Source organism: Dysidea avara, chromosome 3 (genome assembly GCF_963678975.1).
Source record: "Dysidea avara chromosome 3, odDysAvar1.4, whole genome shotgun sequence".
Classification (NCBI taxonomy): Eukaryota; Metazoa; Porifera; class Demospongiae; order Dictyoceratida; family Dysideidae; genus Dysidea; species Dysidea avara.
Window position 1 is genome coordinate 35,774,854 of NC_089274.1, and position 24,107 is coordinate 35,798,960.

Sequence of the window (24,107 nt, forward strand, 5' to 3'; positions counted from 1 at the left end):
ACATGGTAGGGTTTCCACTCAAAATAGGAAGATGCTGTTTCTGGGAATTTTCACAGAGACTGACCTTTTGGATAAAGCAAACAAGTGGAGATAATAGGGTCATGATTCAGAAGGTTGCTATTGAAGTTCAATGAGGCAATGCAGCATCGGTAATGGCAACAATTCCATCGACACAGGATTGGGCAGAGTTTGCTTCTCTGCCCACAGTTTGAGTGATGCAATTAAGACTTTCTTTTTCTTTAAATGTTGTATATATTATTGTAAAAACTATATCATAACTAGCTATATAGAAGTTCATTGAAAAGCAAAAAAAGTGCTAATATATTATTGGGCTGTTTGTAGCATTCAATATCAGCATAATTTTAAGTACAAATCTAATATATACAAGGGCGTAGGGAGTGGGGGTTCCGGGGGATTCAGGAACCCCCTGTAAAATTTAGACTTCTGCAAGCAGGATCCTAACACACCATTTAGTGTGGCAGGACAAAATGAGTGAGCAATAAAATTATACTTATAGTGTAATGGCACAGCACAACAATTGATAAAACTTACATTCATCTCTCAGGGAAGGATTTGCAGAGGTAACATGAGCCCTCTTCAAAACTTGTTTAAAAGATCGATATACTCTAATAGAGCAGTCAGGTATACTCTAATAGAACATGCATGTAAATATCCATGTCCATATGAAGTTTTTCAGACATTCCAACATTAAATGCAAAACTTAGCATGACTTTATACTGCTATAGCTTTGGTGTGCAGTGTTTAGATGTAGAGCTCCAGTAATTTATCACTTGTGTTATGCAAAATGAATTCATGCTATGAATATTTGTATAGTTATATTGTTTTGATTGTCATTTGTATCAGTGGATTCATGGCTCCTATATATACCACAGTGAGATATAACCATCACTTACAGATTACTATATGTGTCTCTATGTGTTATGCTGTCTGTTTCCACTAGGTGACTTTATCTAGTACTACCTTCATCCCAGGGGCACTAAATGCATCATAATTAATGTACATTTTGCATAAAATATAGCAATTTGCTGAGTTTTGATTTATTAAAATATTAAAAGGCTCTCAGCGGCTGGGGGCTGCGCTCCCAGACCCCTGCTTCTAGTAACTCAATGCTGGTGCTGGAACCCCTCTTCAAAAAATCCTGGCTACGCCCCTGATATATGCCATATATGTGACCGAATTTTGGAAAATCACCCATATGGGCACGTGTGGAATTTTCATGTTTAGTGGGTTACTATTATGAGCAGAGTACAGTTATAAAAATATTTCTAGAATTTTCTAATAATTTAAGGCATTGAGAATGGCTTAAAACCATCAACAAGTAGATTTGCACAATATAGCTGGTTGTTTGGTCATTAAATATTTCAAGTGTCAAATGCACCCATATGGTTGATTTTCCAAAATTCGGTCACATATAGCAATGGAGTTCCCTCTATAACACTACAGTCAATTTCCAAAAATATATCTGCATATTACTGTGTCACATCTGCCTCTTCGATCAGTAGCACAGGTTTTAACAAAGTCAGTCCAATCTATAGTGAAGTATAATCTTGCTATGGGATGAGTGGGTTCACCTCAAATATCCTTTACTGATCTGGGATGGCTGTAGCCTGATCCACACAGGTAATTATAATGAAAGTGACTTTCTGGTTTCGATAATTATGTCCTTTTATCACCAGAAAATTAAAAGACTGGTATATATAATTGCTTCCATAGATCCTAACTAATAAGTGCAGTGTTGGTAGTACTCTGAATGTGATTCCCCTAGATATAGAATGTCAGAGTGATGAAATGTTGCTGCTGACCGATAAAATGGCATCTTTCTTATAATAGAATCAGTCTGACTCTTTCAAACTTTAATTTATGGTAAGCTGGTGTACTTTTACTTCTGTCCTTACACTACTCTGATTTCTATCCTAAGCTGGCAATTCCAGCCTATTTGAGGTATCTGTTGGTCTGGGCCTCTGGGGACAAACAAGTGGGGGGGGGCCTATAATTGTTTGTAAATAATTAAAGCAATATATGCATGAAGCTGCAAGAAGCTAGATATATAGGTAGTCCATGGCCAATAGTATACTAGCATGTGCACTCAGCATGCTATAAAGGGTCTGGGGGCATGCCCTCTCAGAAATTTACTAATGCAATGTAGATGCATGCATTTGGGGTTGATTTTAGTTGTCCATCACACTCTTTAAAATGTAAATCCAGTCAACCAGTACTAGTATCTAGAAACAGATTAAAACCATGGAAGTCTGTATAAATGGAAAATTTACATAAGTATAGTTAGTAGGCAATTCATGATCAATGGTTCACCATAATATTGTAGTGGTAATTATTCTGAAACTGGCATACAGAAAAGAAGGTACACAGCATGGATGTTGTAGGATGGTTTTATAACAGAGTAAAATTTCATGGGGGTCAGGCCGCCCCCATGAAGCTGTTGATACAATGGCTGAAAAGGATCTGATGGTTGAATGCTTAAAAGTATCTTTCATTCTTCTCCCCCCCTCCCTCAGCCTGTGGATCCAGGACAAAATACTCCAGCTCTCTCCCCTTGCAGGGCACCCCGGCCTGAGTATAGAAAGATAACATTATTATCAGAATGAACATTATTATTATGGTAACATAATAATTATTGAGTGACTAGGTGCTGCTTCTTACATGTGTGCAAGCTGATGCTGGGTATGCATATAGATGTGTAACAACGTAATTATTGTGTCAGTATATATACATATGCAACAACTACACAAGTGTACATTATATACCATAACCATTACACAATTAGCAAGCAACACATAAGTATGAGAAAAGGTAAAGGTTGCGTAATTGTGTATTATGTGTTGTGACACAATTAATTAAGGTACATACATATTTGCAGGTTACTATTATCACATGAAATGCTGTGGGTGGTAAAACTGTGTTGTGGGGCCAGGGTTGGCTGGTGTATATTTATGACTGAATAATATACTCTGGAGTTAAATGATGTTTTTCTGTACTATCCTGCATGTCTCACTTTCAATGATAAAGACAACAACAACAATGAAGACAGTATTGTAATGCCTTTTGGCCTCATCCCTCTATGTGGTAGTAGGAAGGCAGGTAGGTGTAGACCCTAGTTGGTATTTGTGACTGGACCAGATCTGCAAAAAGGAGTCTTATAGCCTTTCCAATTGCACATACTTGGCAATCTATAACTTGGCTTAGTATGGTACCAGTCTGAAATTTAGTCACTTTACACTCTTACCATAGCTAGGGACCCGCCGATTATGCTCATAATTTTACCTATTATGCTATGCTGCACTGCTCAAAAATTCACCTATTTTGCTTAAATTAATGCTCAATATTAACCTATTATGCTCGATTATGCTCAATGTTCATGCCTTAGTTCATATGCTTTGCTACTAGTTTAACACTGTATAGAAAGAAAAAAATGAGTGGCTGGAACACAAATAATAAATTCTTGCTGCATGTAAGAGAAAAGATCGATATACTCTAATAGAACAGTCAGTTTGATGATTGTTCTATTAGAGTTACTGACTGCTCTATTAGAGTATATCGATCTTATTTTGCAATTGTCATTTTTCCAGCAAGAATTTATACTATCGTACAAATATTTAACCTATTATGCTGGCATTATGCTCAATGCTTTTAGGTACCTATTATGCTCAAAATTATGCCAGCATAATCGGCGGGTCCCTAACAATAGCACTACTTATATACTCCTGGATGTATTTTTAAGACAATAGGTTAATCACATGTTATGACTCATCAAACTTGGAAAGGCTATAGCTATAAGACCCCTTTTCGCAGATCCAGTCACATTTATGGTAGACACTGACCAGCTGCAGGGTGTGCTGCCTGTCCTCTCCTCCTAAAGGTAGTAGAAACTACATAAGTGTATACAGTGTGAGTCCCTACTTGGTAGAGTAGGGTGTTTCTCTGTGGTGACCAGCTGCAGAGTATATTCATTATCTTCTGTCCTATCCGGGCAATTAGAAACAATGGAAATGGAAAACAGCTAGAAGTGGTCAAATCGGCATAAGTATCCGAGAGTAAAACCCTCACTTAATGGCCACATCTCAATGATGATTAATGACCTTTCAAGACCACTTAAAGGTCACCTTTTATAAAGACCACTCTCTTTACAAAGACTACCTCTTCACATTGTAATAACAGCTAATTTGCAAACTTCTACTTCACAACTTTATCAAAACAGCTGGGTCAGCTAATAATGGCTAGTTAAGTGTGGACCAATATTATAGATGACATTGACCCCTTTCTATGAGCATGAAATACACGTTTGGAACTTATCAACATTACCATGTAAAGAGGTGGTCTTTACTAAGGATGACCATGACGTGATGTAATCAATTAGATATTAAGTATGCCTTAGCTATCTTTGGAACTTAATTACAATGTGGTCTTTGTACAGAGGTGGTCTTTTTAAAAAGGTAGTCCTTAAGAGGTGGCCACTAAGTGAGGTTTTACCTCCTAGGATACACGTACATATATAACAATTTGACCATTTCAGTTTTCCATTTTCTGTTTCCACTGTTTCCAATTTCCCGCCCTATCCTAGGAAGGCTCTAAGGAGACAATAAATTTGGTGCAAAGCTCCTTAATAGCATAGGGGGTGTACTCTAATATCTATGTTAATGGTTACAGAAGTTGTTTTGCAGTTGGTATATTATTGTCTGTTCCTCTATAGAAGAAACGTGACAGTACAGTTTAGGAAGCTGTATGCCTTCTAAGTTGGTCTATTTTTTAGCCCATTTTGTATCTATGCACAATGTTCCTATCATGGCAGGTAGGCAACTCACCTGATTTAAATGGCCTTCCTGCTCCTGTACACTTACCAAACCACCATACAATCATTTGACTAGGTGATATAGAATCTGCCCTGTGTCCAGGCACAAGGAGTAATACTTATATTACACTGATTGGTGGAAATCATTTCAAATGTTTAAAGCTGTTAGCTAGATATGTATGCAAAATACGTACAAAAATAATTAATATTGTGTACAAAAATAATACTTAGATGGTTGTATGCTACTGCTTATGATAAAGATAATTGACACATTCTTTGCGATTATATTGTAACTGCAGATCATAATAAAGGTCATTGGTACATTCTACATGACCTCCCAACTTCATAGCCTCTTCACCACCATATTGCTTGTCTTCATCAGACCAACCCAACAAGTAATTATGATTACCTGATAGTAGCTGTGTAATCTGTGCAAATTGAGGCCTTGACTTTGGTTCAGGATTCCTGAAACAGATATGGGATTGTAAGAGACCCCAGGTGGTGATATACATTGTATGAACTATTCTAATAGCTACATTAGGGTCCACAATCAAAAAATTGACTTTCACAAAATTACTCCTTAACCATTTCAACATGTGAGGTATAGTGTAAAGTTATTATACAACTTAAGACCTGGAATTTATATACAACAAGTATAGGAGGATATATACCTGCACTTTACACAGAGCGCTTGTAATTTTCCAAATTTTGCTAATCGCGTGAGAAAAATTCATGATTCTTGTTACGTAAAGCACAAATTTACTTTCACCGATCACTCCATATCCATTGCAACATGTTTGGAATAGTAAAAAGTTATTATATGTACTATCAGGAGCTTATAAGCGAAGAAGGCATGAAGGAGCGTGATACTAGTGATTCCAACATTTGACTAATTACTTAAACCTCAGTCCATGTAGGGCATTCATCCTATATTCACTGCTACTCAGTGGTTTATTGCATCATCACCTTCAAGCTGTTTATTTTCAAAGGAAGCCATGATGAGTCTAAGTACTTGTGTGCTATATTTGTAAACTAAAAGAGCCTGAACAAATCAAAGCAGTAAACTAAGTAACCACATATTTTGTAAGCTCTCTGTGCTGTAGAGGACCAGAAACAGAGTTGTGTTGAAATCATTCTTTTAATTATCCTACCAGTATTACTGACACTCTATGGCTGTATATAAACTGCTAGCACCTGTTAACACAACCAAGCACAGCCCAGGAAATTACTGCTCTCTTTATAAGGACATGTTTCATTAACAAAAGATAGAACACAACTATATCCTGAGTGTTACTGCAGCATGGTAGTGATATTTATGATTTGTTGCATAATGGGAAAAGTTAGGTGACCAATCACCAATGTGTGCGTAAAATAGAGTAGTGTAGCTAAATGAGCATGCTGGAAATACTGAAACTCCAAAAAGAATTAGCGACACTTCCAGTTTCCACTTTCTAGTGCCACAAAGAAATTTCAGCCCGCTTAGAAGGAAAGCTCAGATATTTATGAAACTTGTGCTGTGCACAAAGCAATACCTATACTATAGCCAGTTCTAGCTGACCAGTAGTTATGGAATTGGATATCAATGCCTTGTATCATACCGTTTAAGTTGTATCCCAACTGTGCATTTCCATTATGCTATCTTGAGCACAGTACGGATATAGCACTTCTTGTTGTTTAACTGTGATTTAATATCGTGCACTACTCCAGCTTGTTTCAGTATTTTTTATCAATGGGTTACGGTCCCTGTTCTAGTCAAAAATTCCAATTTTTTGTGTACTTGTTAATCATTTTATATTACACAATAATAGAGGTCTCCTTCATTAGTGTTTAGTGTTACACCGATAATCGGATTGGCTATTGGAAAAACCATATACCGGCTGTGTTTTTTACATATCGGTATCAGATTGGCACCAAGATGAAAAAAAGGAACAGATACAGATACAGTGGAACCTGTCTATAATGGTCACCTTGGGACCAGATATATCTGGCCTTTATATACAGGTGACTGTTATAGAGAAAACCTGTATAAGGTGGTCAGCAGCATTTTAGTGGCTATGGCCGTTATAAATGAGTGATTATTATTAAGAGGCTCGTGCCAACCGCAATGCAATAATATTTTAGTACAGAAAGGACAAGGCGAGCTTGTTATGAATGTTGGTTATAGCTCGGGTTATAGCTATTGAATACGTTAAGCAATGAAGCCTGATAGATTATATAGTATTCATTGAAAGGCAGGAAGTGTGATAATTGTGCATTAATTGAAACGGTGCCGTGGTGCCAGACAGTTGGCTTAACAAGCCGCCATAAAAGGTAGCAACCGCTATATGAAGGAGAAAGTTATGTATACAGTGATTCATAGGCGGATTCTTGGTTGGCCGTTATACGCGTTAGACAGGTGACCGCTTAATACAGACAACAATGCATACATTTGTATGGGAAAATATTTGGGACCTCATGTCCATGGCCATTATGCAGAGGTGACTGCTTAATCCGGGTGACTGTAACACAGGTTCCACCACTGTATATGTATTTATTTAGAAATACATGCTCATGTGCACCAAATGATGTTACAAATGCATTGACTCTGTATTATAATGTTGTTATTACTGCTTCAGTGTACTGTCAACTTGTAGCGATACTGCCACTATAAACAAGCTAAACTGGTCATTTACAATCAAATTTCTAGTAAAAATTGCTACATAATAGACATGCTGTGTTATATCAGATCGGCTACATTTATCCGCTTGAAAATATTAACCAACATCGGTTATCAGAATATCGGCAAAATCTCATATCGGTGCAACACTACTAGTATACAAGAATAAAGTGATGCAGCAAGTAATATAAACTCTCTAGCATACCATCCTAAACCAGACTATGTGTACCAGCAAAGTTTCAAGCAAATGACACGAACTCCTAACAAGGTGTCTTCACTACCTTCTTTCTTTTAGGACTGTCTTCCACAGAATGACAACAGGTTGTTTATTACAAAGCTTTGGCTCTTAAGACGCAAAACAGTCATTTAAAAACTAATAATAATCACATGATACAACTAATGGATTCTTGCAACGAGACATATGGATAACCATCACTTTCAGGTGATCACTACAATAAGTATGTTGAATAGAAAGGTGTACATAGTATTGGAGATACCCAATGTTGCTCAAATCATCTGTATCAGTACCAATACTAGATCAGTAGATTGGTATATATCTAGATAAAAGAATAGTTTTTTAAAAGTCCACTGAAATGGAAAATTTACTTGCCATTCTATTGAATAAATACATTGTTTGTATCATGCAATGCACAAAACACCTTTTAAATAATTTAATTATGTTGTTATATTGAGATATTAAGCCACAAAGTCTAATTACGTTATGTTATGACCTAAGACAAAAATAGAACTGGAAGTATTGTTGTTACACACTTTACAATGGGAAAGGTAAATAAATAGTGAAAGTCCAATGTACAGGCAGGTAGCAATACCAAGCTTGCCTTTTCAACTTCATAGTATTCCAAGATTACTTGAACGCTCTGCTGGAAAGCAATAGCAGAGTTGCTCTGAGGTTGCCTGTAGTTCAGCCTGTAGGTGCTTTGCACTATTGAAGCTCACACTCCACTGAAATAAAATTTGTTCAGTTTGTTTACAAAGCTGGGTTAGCAGTAGCATGAAACAAACAATGCTATCTATGTTATACTTTCCTGAGTCACTTCTCTGCCTGGTAGGAATAGTGTCTCACACAAATCTTGGGCCAGTGGCACCATCGCAATTGTTTTTCCTCATGTTTCTCTTCCTCTATCCACTGTGTTGGACCCTTAAATATATTCAAAACATCCTAGAAATAAACTTAGACATGCTTTGACCACTGTACCATTGATTAACAGCCCTGTTAACAAGTGTATTTGAGTGTTCTTCATCACAAGACCAGTGAAAATTCACTATCTTCTGTAGTCTTGTAACTGGCTGCAGTACAAGTTCTTACCGTGTTTCAAGTTGCTATGGTAGATATGACATGAAACTAAATTGAATCTAGCTGTACATAGACACTTATGTCACTAATGGCACCTCACGTGTACTAAAGTTTTCTTCTGATGCATTGTGAAGTAATATAATTGACTAACCACAATACACTAAAATGTATTGTATCTACTAAATCTGACTAAATCACATGCACCAACCTATCCCACTATTAGCAAGGATTGATAATAGCCAAAGTGTATTTTACCATTTCAGTGGACCTTTAAATACATCAGTTTTAAAGGTGTGTATTTGCAATTAGCAGCAGGTGGTAACACAAGTGTTTACATAAACAAGCTGATAAAAATCAAATTATAAATACATCAAAATCTACACAGCTAAAAATTTAATATCAACACTCCATTATGCACATAACATGAAATCCAATCCACACACACACATACCAACACTTAATCATCACTCGGTATATAGCTCTGGGACAACCAGGAGGTGGTGGGAGTCTGTATCCAGTATCAACTTTCTCTATTGTCTAACCAGAAAATAAATTAACACATGAATTGTATGTATACAACTCTAAAGGTTATGTGCATAATTCTACAATAGTTAACCACTCATATGGTTCACATCCCAGGCTCCATATTTCATATAGTACAATTCCATAACTCCACACATCACTCTGACCAGAATACTTTCTGTAATGTATTGCCTAATATTAGAGAGCAGTAAACATGTTATTACAATATCATAAAACTGCATATATACACTGTACCTCAGGAGCTGTTCATTTTACTGGTATTTTCCCTCCTGATGTGACATAGTAGTTTTCATCAAGTAGATCTCGTGACACTCCAAAATCAGCAATCCTCTGAAATAAAGCACCACAGTAACCTCCGAGTGAACTATTCTCTTACCTTGCATGTAACTGATTCAGAAACAAGAATATTTCTTGCTGCCAAATCTCTGTGAACAAATTGTTTACCATTAAGGTAAGTCATTCCTGCTGCAATCTCCTGACAAAACTTCAGCAGTAGCACTGGCAACTTAGTAGGAACGCTTCCTCTACCTCTGCACAGATGAAAAGAAACAGTTACATGGACTAGCACATGAAGTTCAAATTATACAATTACTCACGAAGGTTGAAGCTGTATCAACACATTCCTCAGGTCTCCCCTGGACACATATTCTAATATAATCATGACGGGTTCATCTGTCATCACACCATGAAGCTTTACCACATTCTCATGATCAAACTGGCACATTATGGCAGCCTCCTGGAGGAATCGTACTCTATCCTTAGTATTAACATTTGCATTTAAAGTCTTCACAGCAACTTCCACTTTCTTATGTGACGAAGGCTTCCATATGGCACGGGCAACTACTCCAAACTCTCCTGATCCTAATTCTTCACAAACTCTACAATTAATTAACAATTATCAAACAATTCAGTAGTACTGTTTAAGTAGAGATTGGTGCTAAAGTGATGCACGTTGGCCTAAATGCCGCCTTTAAAAATCATCCTAGAAACATCTTATGCAACAAAAATCACCTTTATGGAAAATATTAGTCCATCAAATACAGCATAAAAACAAGAAAACATTTGCGGATATAGAACTTAAAGCTCACCAGTGGCATGTGCCTTTTTGGGGTTCCAATGAGTGTGTTCCCTCTGTACCTTGTCTTTCCTTTTATCTTCAATCAGGCCAGTCATCTTATTCTTCATGCAATATATTGAGGTGTTAATCTTCCATATAAACACTTCAGCATATATAGATGCCACAAAAATAGTTAAAGTGCTTATGCTATTGTAAAAGGTAGTGAACACCCTGTGTACACCTGTAGCTTCATGAAAGGTTTGAGACCATGCCCATTAATGAACTTGGTTAACTAACAACAATTGAACGTGAAGAGTAGCTACAGCTCTTAACAATTTATTTGCTGGAATACAATGACCTTAGCTTACCCCTTATTTATCTAACTGTATTATAATGATAGCATGATGAAATACAGAATAGTGACCACACCTCTTGGTAGGCGAGAAGCTGACTCAAGATACTCTAATACAGTAGTCACCCTAATAGAATAGTCACATGTGGTAGCTATATGCTATAACAAAAAACTAACAAACTGCTATATCATAATGAAGTAGGGATCCAAGCTATAAAAAGTAGTGAAGCAAGAGATGAATGATGGTATTATAGCATAGCTTGGTGGGAAAATCCCTACTTTGGCACAGAACAAAGTAATTGTTATAACATGCCAATGTAGGGATTTTCTCATAGAGCTATGCTGTAATACCATCTCTACATTTTATCACTTGGATCCCCACTACATTTTAAAATTAAATATACTAGCAACAACTTATTTCTTTAAGGACAAATCTACATTTAAATGTGTGGTTATAAAACAAGTAATGTTGTATGAGTGCATGTGCATGCATGTGTGTGCTTGTGTGTGTGTGTGTGTGTGTGTGTGTGTGTGTGTGTGTGTGTATGTGTATGTGTTTGTGTGTGTGTGTTTGTGTGTGTGTGTACCCTCAGAGTGGAAATGCTCTGTTGTCCTGTGTTCCGGAAGAAGCTTTTGCTTTGCTGTGAACATTACTGAGGCATTAGCCTCCTGAATGTGATTGGTATATTATTTCCCACACTGCTAAATTACAGATTGCACATGGTGGTGGATAAAACAGTCTTGTGTACTCAATGCAGGTTCATAGTCTGCATAGGTTATGTTGACATGATGTTCTGTGTTCATCAACAAGTGGAAAAGGACATTATACATAATGCCCAAGTGCTTTTATTGTTTGTTAATCACACTGAGACTCTGTACCCAGAGCAGTCTTTGGTGTGCTCTGGTGTACCCAATATTACAAGTACACAAAAAAAAATTGGAATTTTCAACTAGAGTAGGGACCATAGCACATCGATAAAAAGCACTGAAACAAGTTGCAGTAGCCCACGATATTAAATTGCAGTAAAACAATAAGAAGTGTTATATCCCTACTGTGCTCAAGATACCATAACAGAAATGCACAGTAGTGATATATATAACACTTCTTATTGTTTTACTGTGATTTAATATCGTGCACTACTCCAGCTTGTTTCAGTACTTTTATCGATGTGCTATGGTTCCTACTCTAGTTGGAAAGTCCAAATTTTTTTGTGTAGTTGTTTGTAAACTTTTTTTTGTAAATAATTATTATGACTGGTGAACCCACACATACTGCATCTGAAATGGAGCCATGCGCCCCAGCTATATCAATTATTGTCTGAAAAGTGAAGTATCCATTATGCTTCGTTGTCAGCCATGTTCAAACCATTACACAACAATAAGAATCAAGAACTGTTTGAATAGCACCATTGCAATCAAAATAGCCACTATGAAAAATACGGACAATTTCCGTTACAAAGGGAAGCCATCACATGCTACCGCCAAATTGACACTTTTTGCTGTCAGCAAAGATGAATAGGACACAAAGGAGGACACTGGTAAGTCCATGAAGAATGCATTGTACATACTGCGGTATGCCAAAAGGCACTTCTTGGGCCGAAGTGACGTCGAACAGTGAAAAAATCAAGCCCGTAGCCTTAGCCATTATCAAGTCTTGTCTGAAGGCATCAATCATCAGGCAGTCAGTCAGTCAGTCAGTAGAAAATTCTGTTAAATAATTAAAAAAAAATTCTGTAACAACTTGTTGGAAGCATTTTGAGTCGATCTGAAAGCTTGTTTGGGCTTAGTTTTACCTAACCAATACTGCCTCATCATCATCAGGGAAAATTGAGGCTGGATTTTGGGTGATGCTGTTTCGTGGGCCATGCCTACTCCTTTGTGGTCCTACTATACAGTACTATCATACTGTATGATGATTGATGAGCATATATGGTCTTGGGAGTGTGCAAAAGTATAAGCTATGTGACCAGATCTGCAAGAACCCCATATGTTAGCGCATTTTTCAAATTCCATTATATTACATTTTTTTCATCTAGATAGCCAAAGTGATGGTCAACTGAAGATTCAACTCTAGAACAGAAGATTCAACTCTAGAACAAAAGATTCAACTCTACACTGTAAAAAATGCCAAAAAAATGACAAAAAGCATACATTGTTTCAGCAGAACTGTTAATTGCTGTTTTAACATTGTAGATGTTTTAACGAAAAGTGACTGCTAGTGTAACGACAATTTTTTACTTTAACAAGAAAATGATGTTACAGCACCAAAAATTCCCCGTTGTTATTTTAATAAATGAAGTGTTTGCTGTTTTTGCAGCAGGGATAACAAGTTCTTTGTTAAACTGAAAAATTCTTTTTTACAGTGTAGAAGTAAAGAACTTCTGAAGTTCCAGTATTTGAAAGTGACAACAACAGAAAAATTGATTTGTACAGTGACAATACAGAAAATAAACTACAGTCACTTAATTAAACAATCATAACTTACGAGTGCAGTCAACTACCAAGATGCAACTTACACCATTGGGTTCTTCATGAACAGGCAAATTCATTGCTGGGTAAGTTTTGTCTTCCAGGCTTTTCCTACGACCAGGGTGAAGGCAAAAACGTGAGAAAACTATAGTGAACTGTTTGTCTAACACAAGGAAGACTAACACTCATATCTTCTGTCTCCTTAGGACTACTGGCATGAAACAACTCCTGGGGATCATGATGCTACTAAGGTTTATGTCTTTATCTCTTTCCTTCACTGTGGAAGATACGCTTAAAAATTTTATGGAATTTTTTACAATTTTGTAAATACTCCACCCATTGCATTTATTGCATTCTATTATAAAGTTAGGCTTGCATAAGCATATGGGATTCTTGCAGATCCGGTCACATATAATGAGCCATATATATACTGTATACACAATTACCATATAACAGGAATAATTCGCGGAAGAAAAAATTCACGAATTTTGCGATTTTACATGCATTCACGAATATTTTCTTGCAAGACTTTTTCTACAATAAAAACCTGAAAAAGTCTTTTAGCGGGCTAATACTAGCGCTGAATCTTCAACCTTCCTCATACGATTCATGCCTTAGTTTATGCAACATTCATATAACGAGTGTGCATAGCTACTCACCTCACAACTAGTTAGCTAAACTACTATGATGCTACAGTGAGGCACACGACTGTGCAATTCAAATAGAGATGCAAAACTTCAGCGACAGTAGCTAGGCAAGTACAGTGGGAAGAAACCATTAGCTACTACAGCCAGGTGATTCACTGTGCATGGGTGTGTCTTTAGTGCCGCCCCCAGTGTTATCGTCAATCCGCTCATTATCGTGAATATTAATAAAACAACAATTAACACATTGAACAGATAACATTAAACTACTTCTCAACCGCAAATTGGTGATCTACGCAATGTGTCAGAGTCAAGCATTCCCCACTCCATAACTAACTGGTTGTAGGCGCGTGCCCATTTCCTAAATTACTTCATGCATACAATAAATCGCAAATATTTTATTTTTTTATTATTGAAGCTTTACAGCACAAGTGCTGAAGGTCTGTAGGACACCTGGTCCTACAGCCTGTTTCTCGCAAATGAGGAATTAGTAGATCATTTGTGAATGTTTTCTTCCGTGAATCATTCTTGTTATATAGTATGTTGTAAAATAAAAGTGGCAGCAGTAGCGGGGTCTGATAGAGAGAGATGGTGGTATGCTATGATAACGTAATATATTTCAAACAAAAGACAAGGTGAGGCATACATATATACTTACTTTCAGTACAAATTAATGAGCATATCATACGTAATTCACTTTATTTTCATGCAAAAAAATTTCATGATAAAAATGTTCGTGTAAAAATATTTTTGTATGATTTAGCAGATTTACGTGAATGACTGCTCTATTAGAGTAGTTCAATCTTAGGTAAAAATTTTGTGTAAGAAATTTTCATACTAGTTTTGCATACAAAATTATTTTACAATAAAAAAAGTAAATTACGGTATTTGAATATCGTTTAATAGTTTTGGTCTGATTACACCAGGTACTTCCATTTCGCACTGCTACAACATCTTGCCACTGTTATCCAATAGTTCCAAGTTAAAAAAAAACACTATAAACACTCAGTTTGTTAACTACGTGATAAAGTACCCCACAATCACTGATATTGTAATTGCTGATAAGTTCATTAGTGAATATATGCAAAATACTTAGTAAAAAACACTACCTATCATACAGTACAATAGTACTGTATATTAGGGACATCGAAGGTGTGGGGGCGATCCATGATATAATATAACCCAAAAACCTGCCGCAATTTTTCCTCACAACAACATGACAGTATTGGTTGGGTAAAACCAAGCCCAAAAGTGTCTTCAGATCGACCCGAAACGTTTCCGTCGAGTTGCTACAGAATTAAAAAAAAAATTTAGTCAATGGAACCTTCTACTGCCTGCCTACCTGCCTGAAGCCTTCAGTCAAGCGTAGCGGAAAACTGGCTACAACTACAGCCCTAATTCTTTCGCAGAAACGTTTCTAGATCGCTTAAGAAAAAACCTTTGGTATATTCATAAACATACAATGCTTGCGCTATTGTCTTACCTTTTATCCTTCTTTACCATGGCCATCAGTCAAGGTTCTACCGCGGAGTGTTAATAGACTACAGTACGGCTTCCATACCAGTGTATATTGCATCAAACTATTCGAATACTCGTGGTCGCCGGTTGTACCAAAAACACACGCGTACGTCAGACTCGCTGTTGATATCGATCAGAGAGAGCAACTCACGGCGAACTATATAGCAATGTGTAAGTCAATAAATATAGTTTAATTAGTAACAATGTTAAACCGAGTCTGGTCATCCAGGTCCTGCTTTACAGATTATTCGGGTCTGACCCTATGTGCTAAATTAAATGTGGATGTGTTACCACACGTCATGGCGTAGCTCTGCTTCTTTCGTGAGCCACGCCCACTTACGTAAATTACAGTCTGTAGACATGGTAACCACGTCCATTCATCAGTGTGTAGGTATGCACGAATGCACGAATCCACGCCCACTTACGTAAATTACTGTTTGTAGACATATGGTAGCCATGCCCATGTAGATATGCACGAATCCACGTCCATTATTGTCTGCAGGCTTATGTAGAGCCACGCCCACTGATTAGTTGTTATTATATGAGTCATAATCTAGTATAATAGTGCTGTGAGTCACTCAGCAGATATTTAGTGGTCATGAGCTTGCAAAAAAACTTCACAAACAATGCACAGTAGGGATACTCACTTCTTATTGTTTTACAGTATTTGGACATCACGTACTACTCCGATCCAGCTTGTTTCAATACTTTTTATTGCAGCATTATACATTGTCCCTAATCTAATTTAAAATTCCCAATTTTTTCTTATACTTGTTTTATATCTGTTATATATACCACTTTAGCGTGGGCATTTAAAGGTGCCACTCAGGGTTTAACTCGCACAGTCATTAGGCAATATCTAGATATCACCTGGGCAATTTCATGGGAACATGGTTTGCTGATGGCTTCAATGCCCAACCAGCTCAAAGATACGAAACGCTTTGACTCAAGCAACACGGAGCATTTTATTGTGGATTTTAGTTTACACATTAGGTTAGGCTCAGTGTAGTTGCTAAGTTTAGGTTATTTGGCAGTAACTAAACTATATTCTAAGATGAATGATCAGTAAAATGACCGCTTGGGCGATGCGTGGATACGTATTTCTACTCACTGTGTGGGGGGCATTTCAGCCATTGAGCAGACCTTGAAACAAGAAGAATATGACAACTAGGTGAGTAATTTATAGTCCAAACTTAATGGATTACTTACTTACTGCCACAGTAGCAAAGGTTTAACGTATTAAAAACCATAGATCCTTTATATCCCAAAAATCAATCTCATAATCAAACGTTTCTGGCATGTGTTGAAACATATGATGTAGGAATAATGTTTTGACAGCTATGGTACTGCTCAAACGCAACATCGTCTCACGAGAGTGCAAGCAATTAAAAACTTGCTAAGTAAGGGATGTGGCATCCGTTTTGCTTGTGAGTATTTATCCCAAATGAAGAGGGATGAATACTTGCAAGCGAAATAGGTTCCACGACCTTTAATTAGGGAGTTTTTTAATCACTCGCACTCTCACGGGATGACACTGTGTTTGAGCAGCACTGTATTTGCCCACACTATTGAAACCACAATCGATCATCAGATGTTAGTGTATAAAGCAAATGGGCCGGGTGAGTGATCTGTAGTTCTTTTACCTACCCCCTGAGTGATATATATATATACATATACCACTTTCACACCTCACTTCAAAGGGAAGAGAAGGTGTATAAGTGGTATAATAGCACTGCTAGCAGTGCTCAGGAATGCAGTAACGAGAATAGGAGGTAGTATATACAAGTTATATCACTCCTAGGAGGGATATTATATAGTTATACACGGCCACGAGTGCTCTGCCTGATATAAACGCACGAGCCTGAGGGCCGTCAGGCCCGAAGGCAAGAGCATTTATACAGGCAGAGCACGAGTGCATGTTGTATAACTGTTATGTACCATTCACCTAATAGATGGGGAGAGTCTCACTAGACAGCTGTAACACTTATAAAGGCCAGGTTTCTAACATCGATTATGGGTAACCAAGCCTAACATTGCGATGACGTTTCCCCTGCAGTACTGCAGCTACCTGAGATATTGAAAGCTAGTACGCTATGGGTTATATCACTAACCTGCATTCGCTGTTCCACTCTAATCATGTAGTGCTCAGCATGCCAGCGTGCTATATAGACTAAGCACCAGACTAATCGCCATAGTGATTCTCTCGAGCGAAAAAAAGTAGCTAAATAGACGGTTTAAGTAAACAAAACCTAACTACTAAACGATACTAGTCTAATTCTTACTATTCACACTGGCTAAACTCGAATCTGGTGGCATGACAAAACTGGTTACCACAATCGAACGTAAAGGTATTATTTAGAATATATTTGTTTTATTGAGTCATTATCGAAGTGGACTACAGTTTAATCTGGGCTAAGATGGCACCAGACTAGTAAGGTGTATTCGTTTATATATATGTAGACTAGAGTTGTGGCCACCCGTGTTGGCTTTTTCGATCGCCATTGGCTGCTTGTAAACATTATACGTATTGGTGACGTTATGGCCCACAATCGACCTTTACATGTCAGGCTATAAAAGAATTCGAGTGATCTGTGTAGTGTCTTTCCACCTATTAGGTGAGGTGTCGTAGTGGTCTTCGCCACCGGCACTTGTGCTATGCTGCACAAAACCGCAGCCAGTGCAATATCTGTATATTGCATTGCGGTCGGTGCATTATAACGTATAATGCACTCGTTGTGGTCTACAAAACCACAACCAGTGCATTATATGTTATAATGCACTTGCTGCGGTCTGCAGCAGTGCAATATATAAATTATGGCACTGGCGGTGCCTTTGAACTGCCCACGCAGAGTGGTACATAACTTGTATATACTACCACCTATTCTCATTAATGCATTCCAAGCATTCTCAGAAATCATTTGATTTCTTTGATGAAACTGTGTGATCTCCTCTCCTTTAATATAGCGACACTCCACAGGATCGATAGTGGGTTTTAGTTTTTGTAAAGTGAGCCAAGGCATAGATCATGGACTTGGGGAAGAAGATAGTTCATTGTTTTACTGAATGAAGAAGGTCACAGGTTAGTTTATATTAAACATGTTACATTCAATAGTCACGTGGCGATGTCCCTCAGACACTGGGTGTAGCGCTTAATTGATTTGGCCATTAGTGTTAATAGTATTCACTACTTTAGTTTATTCATGGCTAGTAAAGTACGTACTTTAGTTTACATTGCTGTTTTGACACCTGGCGCGATGTCACACACGCGTAGTGACTGGGTGTGGCGCTTAATTGGCTAGGCCATTATAGCGCTGTAAACATACTCACTACTTTAGTTTATTCATGGCTAGCATAGTAAGTACTTTATAGTGCACTTAAGCTTCATTATGAGCTGTTCAGCTCGTATTTGGGCTTCCTGTGTTTAATTGCGTACCCACAATCGAAGCGATCTGCATGCTCGTGACAATACACTTACGTTCGGCCTCTCAGCAGCGCCTTGTCGTTGCTCTTACAACATTACCCACAATCGAAAGTGACATGGTCCCATATAAATACACTCGCAAAGCATCCCTGCAGTTTCCATGTACACTTGCAGGTGATTCACCCAAGTGGAATATATTAGTTGTAACATGGGCACTTGTGATTTGCCTGAAATATACACACTCGCACTCGCACTCGGGCTGTGCCCTCGTGTTCATGTATATATTTCAGGCAAATCACTCGTGCCCATGTTACAACTACTACGTATCACTGATACCACGGCTGCATCGGGATCTTGCTAATACCGTATTTACTTGATTTGTGCCCCAGGGGTACTATTATTTTTTTGCCCAAAAATAAGGAAAAAACCCTTTGAATAGTGCCACACTGTGGTATCATTCGAGGGTGCGCTACTAATATTCTAAACATGCCACTGCTATGGCTATTCTACACTATAGTTTTATAAAACATACACAACACGTTGCTACTTACTTCTTCTATACAGGACTTTTGTTTCTCTCAAGTCCTTGTAGCACAACCATGACACGCCTCATGCTATGTGGTAACTAATATCTGGAATTTCAATTACATGATAGCTGTTTAAGTTTTGCCAGGACAGTGCCTTCCTTAAATCGAGATGGAGATTAATACTAAAGGTATGAGAGCACTAGTAAAGAGTAATTATGAAAGTATAATGCGGTACTATTTGAGGGTGTGGTACAATTAAAATTATTTTCAGAAACAAGGATAAAGACCTTCGAATAGAGTGCGGTACCATTCGAGGGTGCGGCACAAATCGAGTAAATATGGTGTATACACCCTTACCCCTTGGACCTGCGACCCTCGGGGTTTGGGTATATATATCAGTAAAATCCCTTGCAGCCATTACAAAAATGCAACTATAATATGGTATGTACCATCCATGGTGGCAGCAAAGTACATGGTCTACATATTAAGGTGATGCAGGGTACAGTATACAAGGACAACTAACTTTATTTCTTTATGGCATAGTTTTTGAAATTTCTTTCCCTCAAACTCTTGATATAATTTTGTTTCATCATCAGAAGGACTGCAGTAGATTGGACCATAATCTTGCTTGTTGTTACAAGGAGTGTCATATATTTGCTCTTCTGTCTGCAATGATTTAGCAACGTCTTGAGAAGACATATAATATATTCCCCTCGATTTATCATAACTGACTACTTTATCATAAGCAACAGGCACTTCAGGTAATGCTACTGCTAACATTGATTCTATATCCACACTTTCCTGCATGAAAATGTATGTAACGTACATACATATGTATGTATGTATGTATGTATGTATGTATGTATGTATGTATGTATGTATGTATGTATGTATGTATGTATGTATGTATGTATGTATGTATGTATGTATGTAATGTATGTATGTATGTATGTATGTATGTATGTATGTATGTATGTATGTATGTGTGTATGTATGTATGTATGTGTCAGTGTGTGTGTGTGCGTGTGCGTGCGTGTGTGTGTGTGTGTGTGTGTGTGTGTGTAGGTACAGGGGGGTGTGTATGTACATATCATACAGTACAATAGTACTGTATAGTAGGGACCACAAAGGAGTAGGCATGGCCCACAAAATAACATTGCCCAAAAACCAGCTTCAATTTTCCCTGATGATGATGAGGCAGTATTGGTTAGGTAAAACTAAGCCCAAACAAGCATTCAGATCAACCCGAAACCCTTTCACAAGTTGCTACGGAATTTTAAAAATATATATATTTAAAAGAATTTTCTAGTGACCGACTGACTGACTGAGTAACTGACTGATGCCTTCAGACAAGCATAACTCGATAACGGCTAAGGCTACAGGCTTGATTTTTTCACTGTTCGATGTCGCTTTGGCCCGAGAGGTGCCTTTGGCATACTACAGTATGTACAATGCATTCTTCATGGACTTACCAGTGTCCTCCTTTGTGTCCCATTCATCTTTGCTGACAGCGAAGTGTCGATTTGGTGGTAGCACATGATGGTTTCCCTTCGTAACAGAAATTGTCCATATTTTTCATAGTGGCTATTTTGATTGCAGAGGTGCTTTTCAAACAGTTCTTGATTCATACTGCTGTGTAACAGGTTGAACATAGCCAACAACAAAGCGTAATGGATACTTCACTTTTCAGACAATAATTAATATAACTGGGGCATACAGCACCATTTCTTTTGGTATGCGTGGATTGCAGATACAACAGTTATTGATTCGAAATACTGTGTAACGGGTTGAACATAGCTGACAACAAAGTGTAATGGATACTTCACTTTTCAGATGATAATTGACATAGCTGGGGTGCGCAGCACCATTTCAGATGCAGTATGCATGGGTTCACCAGTCATAATTATTTACCAAAAATTTTAACAAACAAGTACACAAAAAATTGGAATTTTCAACTAGAGTACAGACTAAAGCACATTGATAAAAAGTACTGAAACAACCTGGAGTAGTGCACGATATTAGCGCAGTACGGATATAACACTTCTTATTGTTTTAATATCATGCACTACTCCAGCTTGTTTCAGTACTTTTTATCGATGTGCTATGGTCCCTACTCTAGTTGAAAATTCCAATTTTTTGTGTACTTGTGTATGTATGTATGTTTCCTGGATAAAAATATATGTATGGACATATATATGTATATATGTATGTATAGATGTGCATTGGCGCATTGGTTAATTAGTAGTTAGATTGTCAGTTAGTAGAAAATTTTAGAAATTCCATAGAATCTTGATGTTTATGGGCTTGGCTAGCTTAACCAATACTGCTAAGTTGTCATGAAGGGATGTGGGGCAGGCTTTCTGGTGATATACTTATGGGCAGGAAAGCCCAAACCTTTATGATTCCTACAACACAGTACTATTGTACTGTATGAATCAGTAATTTATAAACAACAAAATAGTTTTAGTAAACACATACAACTATTTCTTCCTGTATTAAATAAAAAGAGAAAAGAAGCCAAAAAGCTGGCTTTGAGGCTTGTAATTATTGCTGATATCAGTAAAGCTGTAAAAAGGCAATTAACCTTTAATTGTGAGTACATTTTTCTGCATGTTCTACACAATGTGTAAGTGTACATACTGTACATGCATACACTTTCACATATAGTTTTGGAATGGAGCATGAGTAGCAGTCTCAAACTTGATAAAAAGGTATTTGAGGGTACAGAGAAGTGTGAAAATGGCAGTACCAGCATGGCTGTCTAGGTCTACAGAGTGATGAATATGGCAACAACAAACTGAATTAGCCAACTACCATGATGGTTTAATCTTTAAAACTAAATAGCAACAGAAAATGTGTGTACTTGAGTGCAATTTCTTTGTTATAATTATGCATTTGTAAATTGCATCACTTTGTTTGGTGTTTGTAGATGTGTTAGATACTAATAGTTCACAAGATGTTTCTTGTATTATTGTGGGTATCATTGTGGTTATTTGTTCTATTGAGCCCACCATTAAGACACAGGTTTCTTATTAAGAAGAGATCTCCACACATCAAAGTAAACTCTGCATACCACTGAAATTGATTTAAAGATTCCAAGCCATTTCAACTAGTTCAGGGTAACAAACATAATCTTTTTGATAGTATTTTTAGCAATGATGCATGGATTGGTCAAGGATCATTTGTACTATCACTACCTGGGTTGGAGTTCACTGTAATTGAAAATTTCAAGAGTGAAGTAGTAGAGCTGTGATACAAGTTTTCTCATAAAGTAGTGCAGGCACAAGGTAGGATTCAAAATGGAAGGCAGCAATAATCTAAAATTAAAGTTATCAGCTTGTGTTACATGGCTCTTAGTTACTACAACAACCATATCCATGTACAGTATGTACATGTGTGCATCATGGTCCTTGCCTTGTTATTTTTATTAATAAAACTTGACTCTTCTTTGCGAACATCAGCACCTACACAAAAATTAAACATCTCAACCACACATTATACACAATAATATACCATACTTATATTACTTCCTTAAATAATGGCCTGGTAACACTTTGGCACTTAAATTTGAAAAATATCTAGGTACTGTGATATAACAGTCATTCACATTCATACACTTCCCAACTGAAAAATTAAAGTGTCATCTATGTACGTCATGATGATGTCATTTAGACTTAGTAGTATTGTGATCTTTGTTCCATTATGTGGTACCATATTTTCAGTGCTGTCAAGCCCAAAATTACTTCCTTCATAAGTCATGGTCACACCATGTACTGTACTTCACTTGCCCAAGATCACAGTTGCTTTATTTTGCACAAAACATTTTGCTCATGTGGGTGCAGTAAGACAAAACAAATATACAAATAAACACACACACACGTTTAGAAAACAATTTCAGGGAATATGGTCTGAAAATCACAAGCTTAGAATAATAGAGATCATTATAGCAATTAGAGGTGTACCGATATACTGATACATATCGTATCGGTGGCCGATATAGACATTTCTACTATATCGGTGGGAGCCGATATTGCTGCTAAAAACCGATACGATACACCGATATACAACTGAACTATCTTGAGGACACTGTCCAATGATCAAGCCATATTATAAACCCAAGGGCGGGAAACAGTAGTTATCTTCCTTGTCTAAAAGCAGTACGTTACACGAAGCCATCTAAGTGAGTCGATAATTACTGTTTTGTTGTCACAAAGCTTACCAATCATACAACAAACACTCATAGTGATGAGCCTGGGGAAACAGCAAAAAGATGAACCAAGAGCACAGCATAAAACAACCAGCCATCTCTACAAGCCATTAAAATGCGGAGTAATCCGGACTAATCTTGGCAGGGGCATGTATTAAAATATTTGTGGGTGCCTTATAGTCTGAGCTGTCAATAGAGGCCACACCACCATGGGTAACCAAGCATAGCCAATAATCTTAAGACTGTCTTCAGTAGTTTCTTCAGTAGCTAAAATAAAGTTAAACATGGCATATGTGGTTCTTCAAACATAAATAGCTACACTTAGTTATATCGGTATATCGTATCGGTATCGTATCGGTTTGAAAATGATTAATCCATATCGTATCGGTATCGGATCGGTTTAGTTTTCTTATATCGGTACACCTCTAATAGCAATAACATACACTGAAAATCATTGGTATAACCAAATTGAAAACTGACATTGTTCATGTGGATTTGTTAATTTTAAAGATTTCAATTTTTGAATGAACATAGCCAATTGCAGTGTTTAACTCACTTTAGTCCATACTCTAT

At 37.3% G+C, this 24,107-nt stretch overlaps 3 protein-coding genes across 3 annotated transcripts in view; all 3 read right to left on the reverse strand.

The window, feature by feature from the left end:
* Positions 1–24,107, reverse strand: part of LOC136250839 (uncharacterized) — a 177,557-nt gene that overhangs the window by 27,177 nt on the left and 126,273 nt on the right. The gene's annotated exons all lie outside the window — the stretch shown is intronic.
* On the reverse strand, positions 4,982–20,153 carry LOC136251936 (insulin-like growth factor 1 receptor). The gene is made up of 6 exons (XM_066044323.1): positions 19,851–20,153; positions 9,936–10,217; positions 9,716–9,869; positions 9,574–9,669; positions 9,248–9,510; positions 4,982–5,290 (listed from the first exon to the last, which is right to left on the reverse strand). The coding sequence occupies exons 1-4, from the start codon at positions 20,132–20,134 to the stop codon at positions 9,586–9,588; spliced, it is 804 nt and encodes a 267-aa protein (XP_065900395.1). The 5' UTR covers positions 20,135–20,153; the 3' UTR covers positions 4,982–5,290; positions 9,248–9,510; positions 9,574–9,585.
* The window catches only part of LOC136251615 (uncharacterized), a 90,836-nt gene continuing 71,796 nt past the window's right edge, over positions 5,068–24,107 (reverse strand). Inside the window, exons 10-17 of the mRNA XM_066044072.1 lie at positions 22,742–22,791; positions 19,851–20,128; positions 9,936–10,217; positions 9,716–9,869; positions 9,595–9,669; positions 9,403–9,510; positions 9,248–9,333; positions 5,068–5,290 (exon numbers count right to left, since the gene is read on the reverse strand). Coding sequence (XP_065900144.1) covers positions 5,068–5,290; positions 9,248–9,333; positions 9,403–9,510; positions 9,595–9,669; positions 9,716–9,869; positions 9,936–10,217; positions 19,851–20,128; positions 22,742–22,791 — 1,256 coding nt within the window. The remainder of the gene's footprint in view (positions 5,291–9,247; positions 9,334–9,402; positions 9,511–9,594; positions 9,670–9,715; positions 9,870–9,935; positions 10,218–19,850; positions 20,129–22,741; positions 22,792–24,107) is intronic.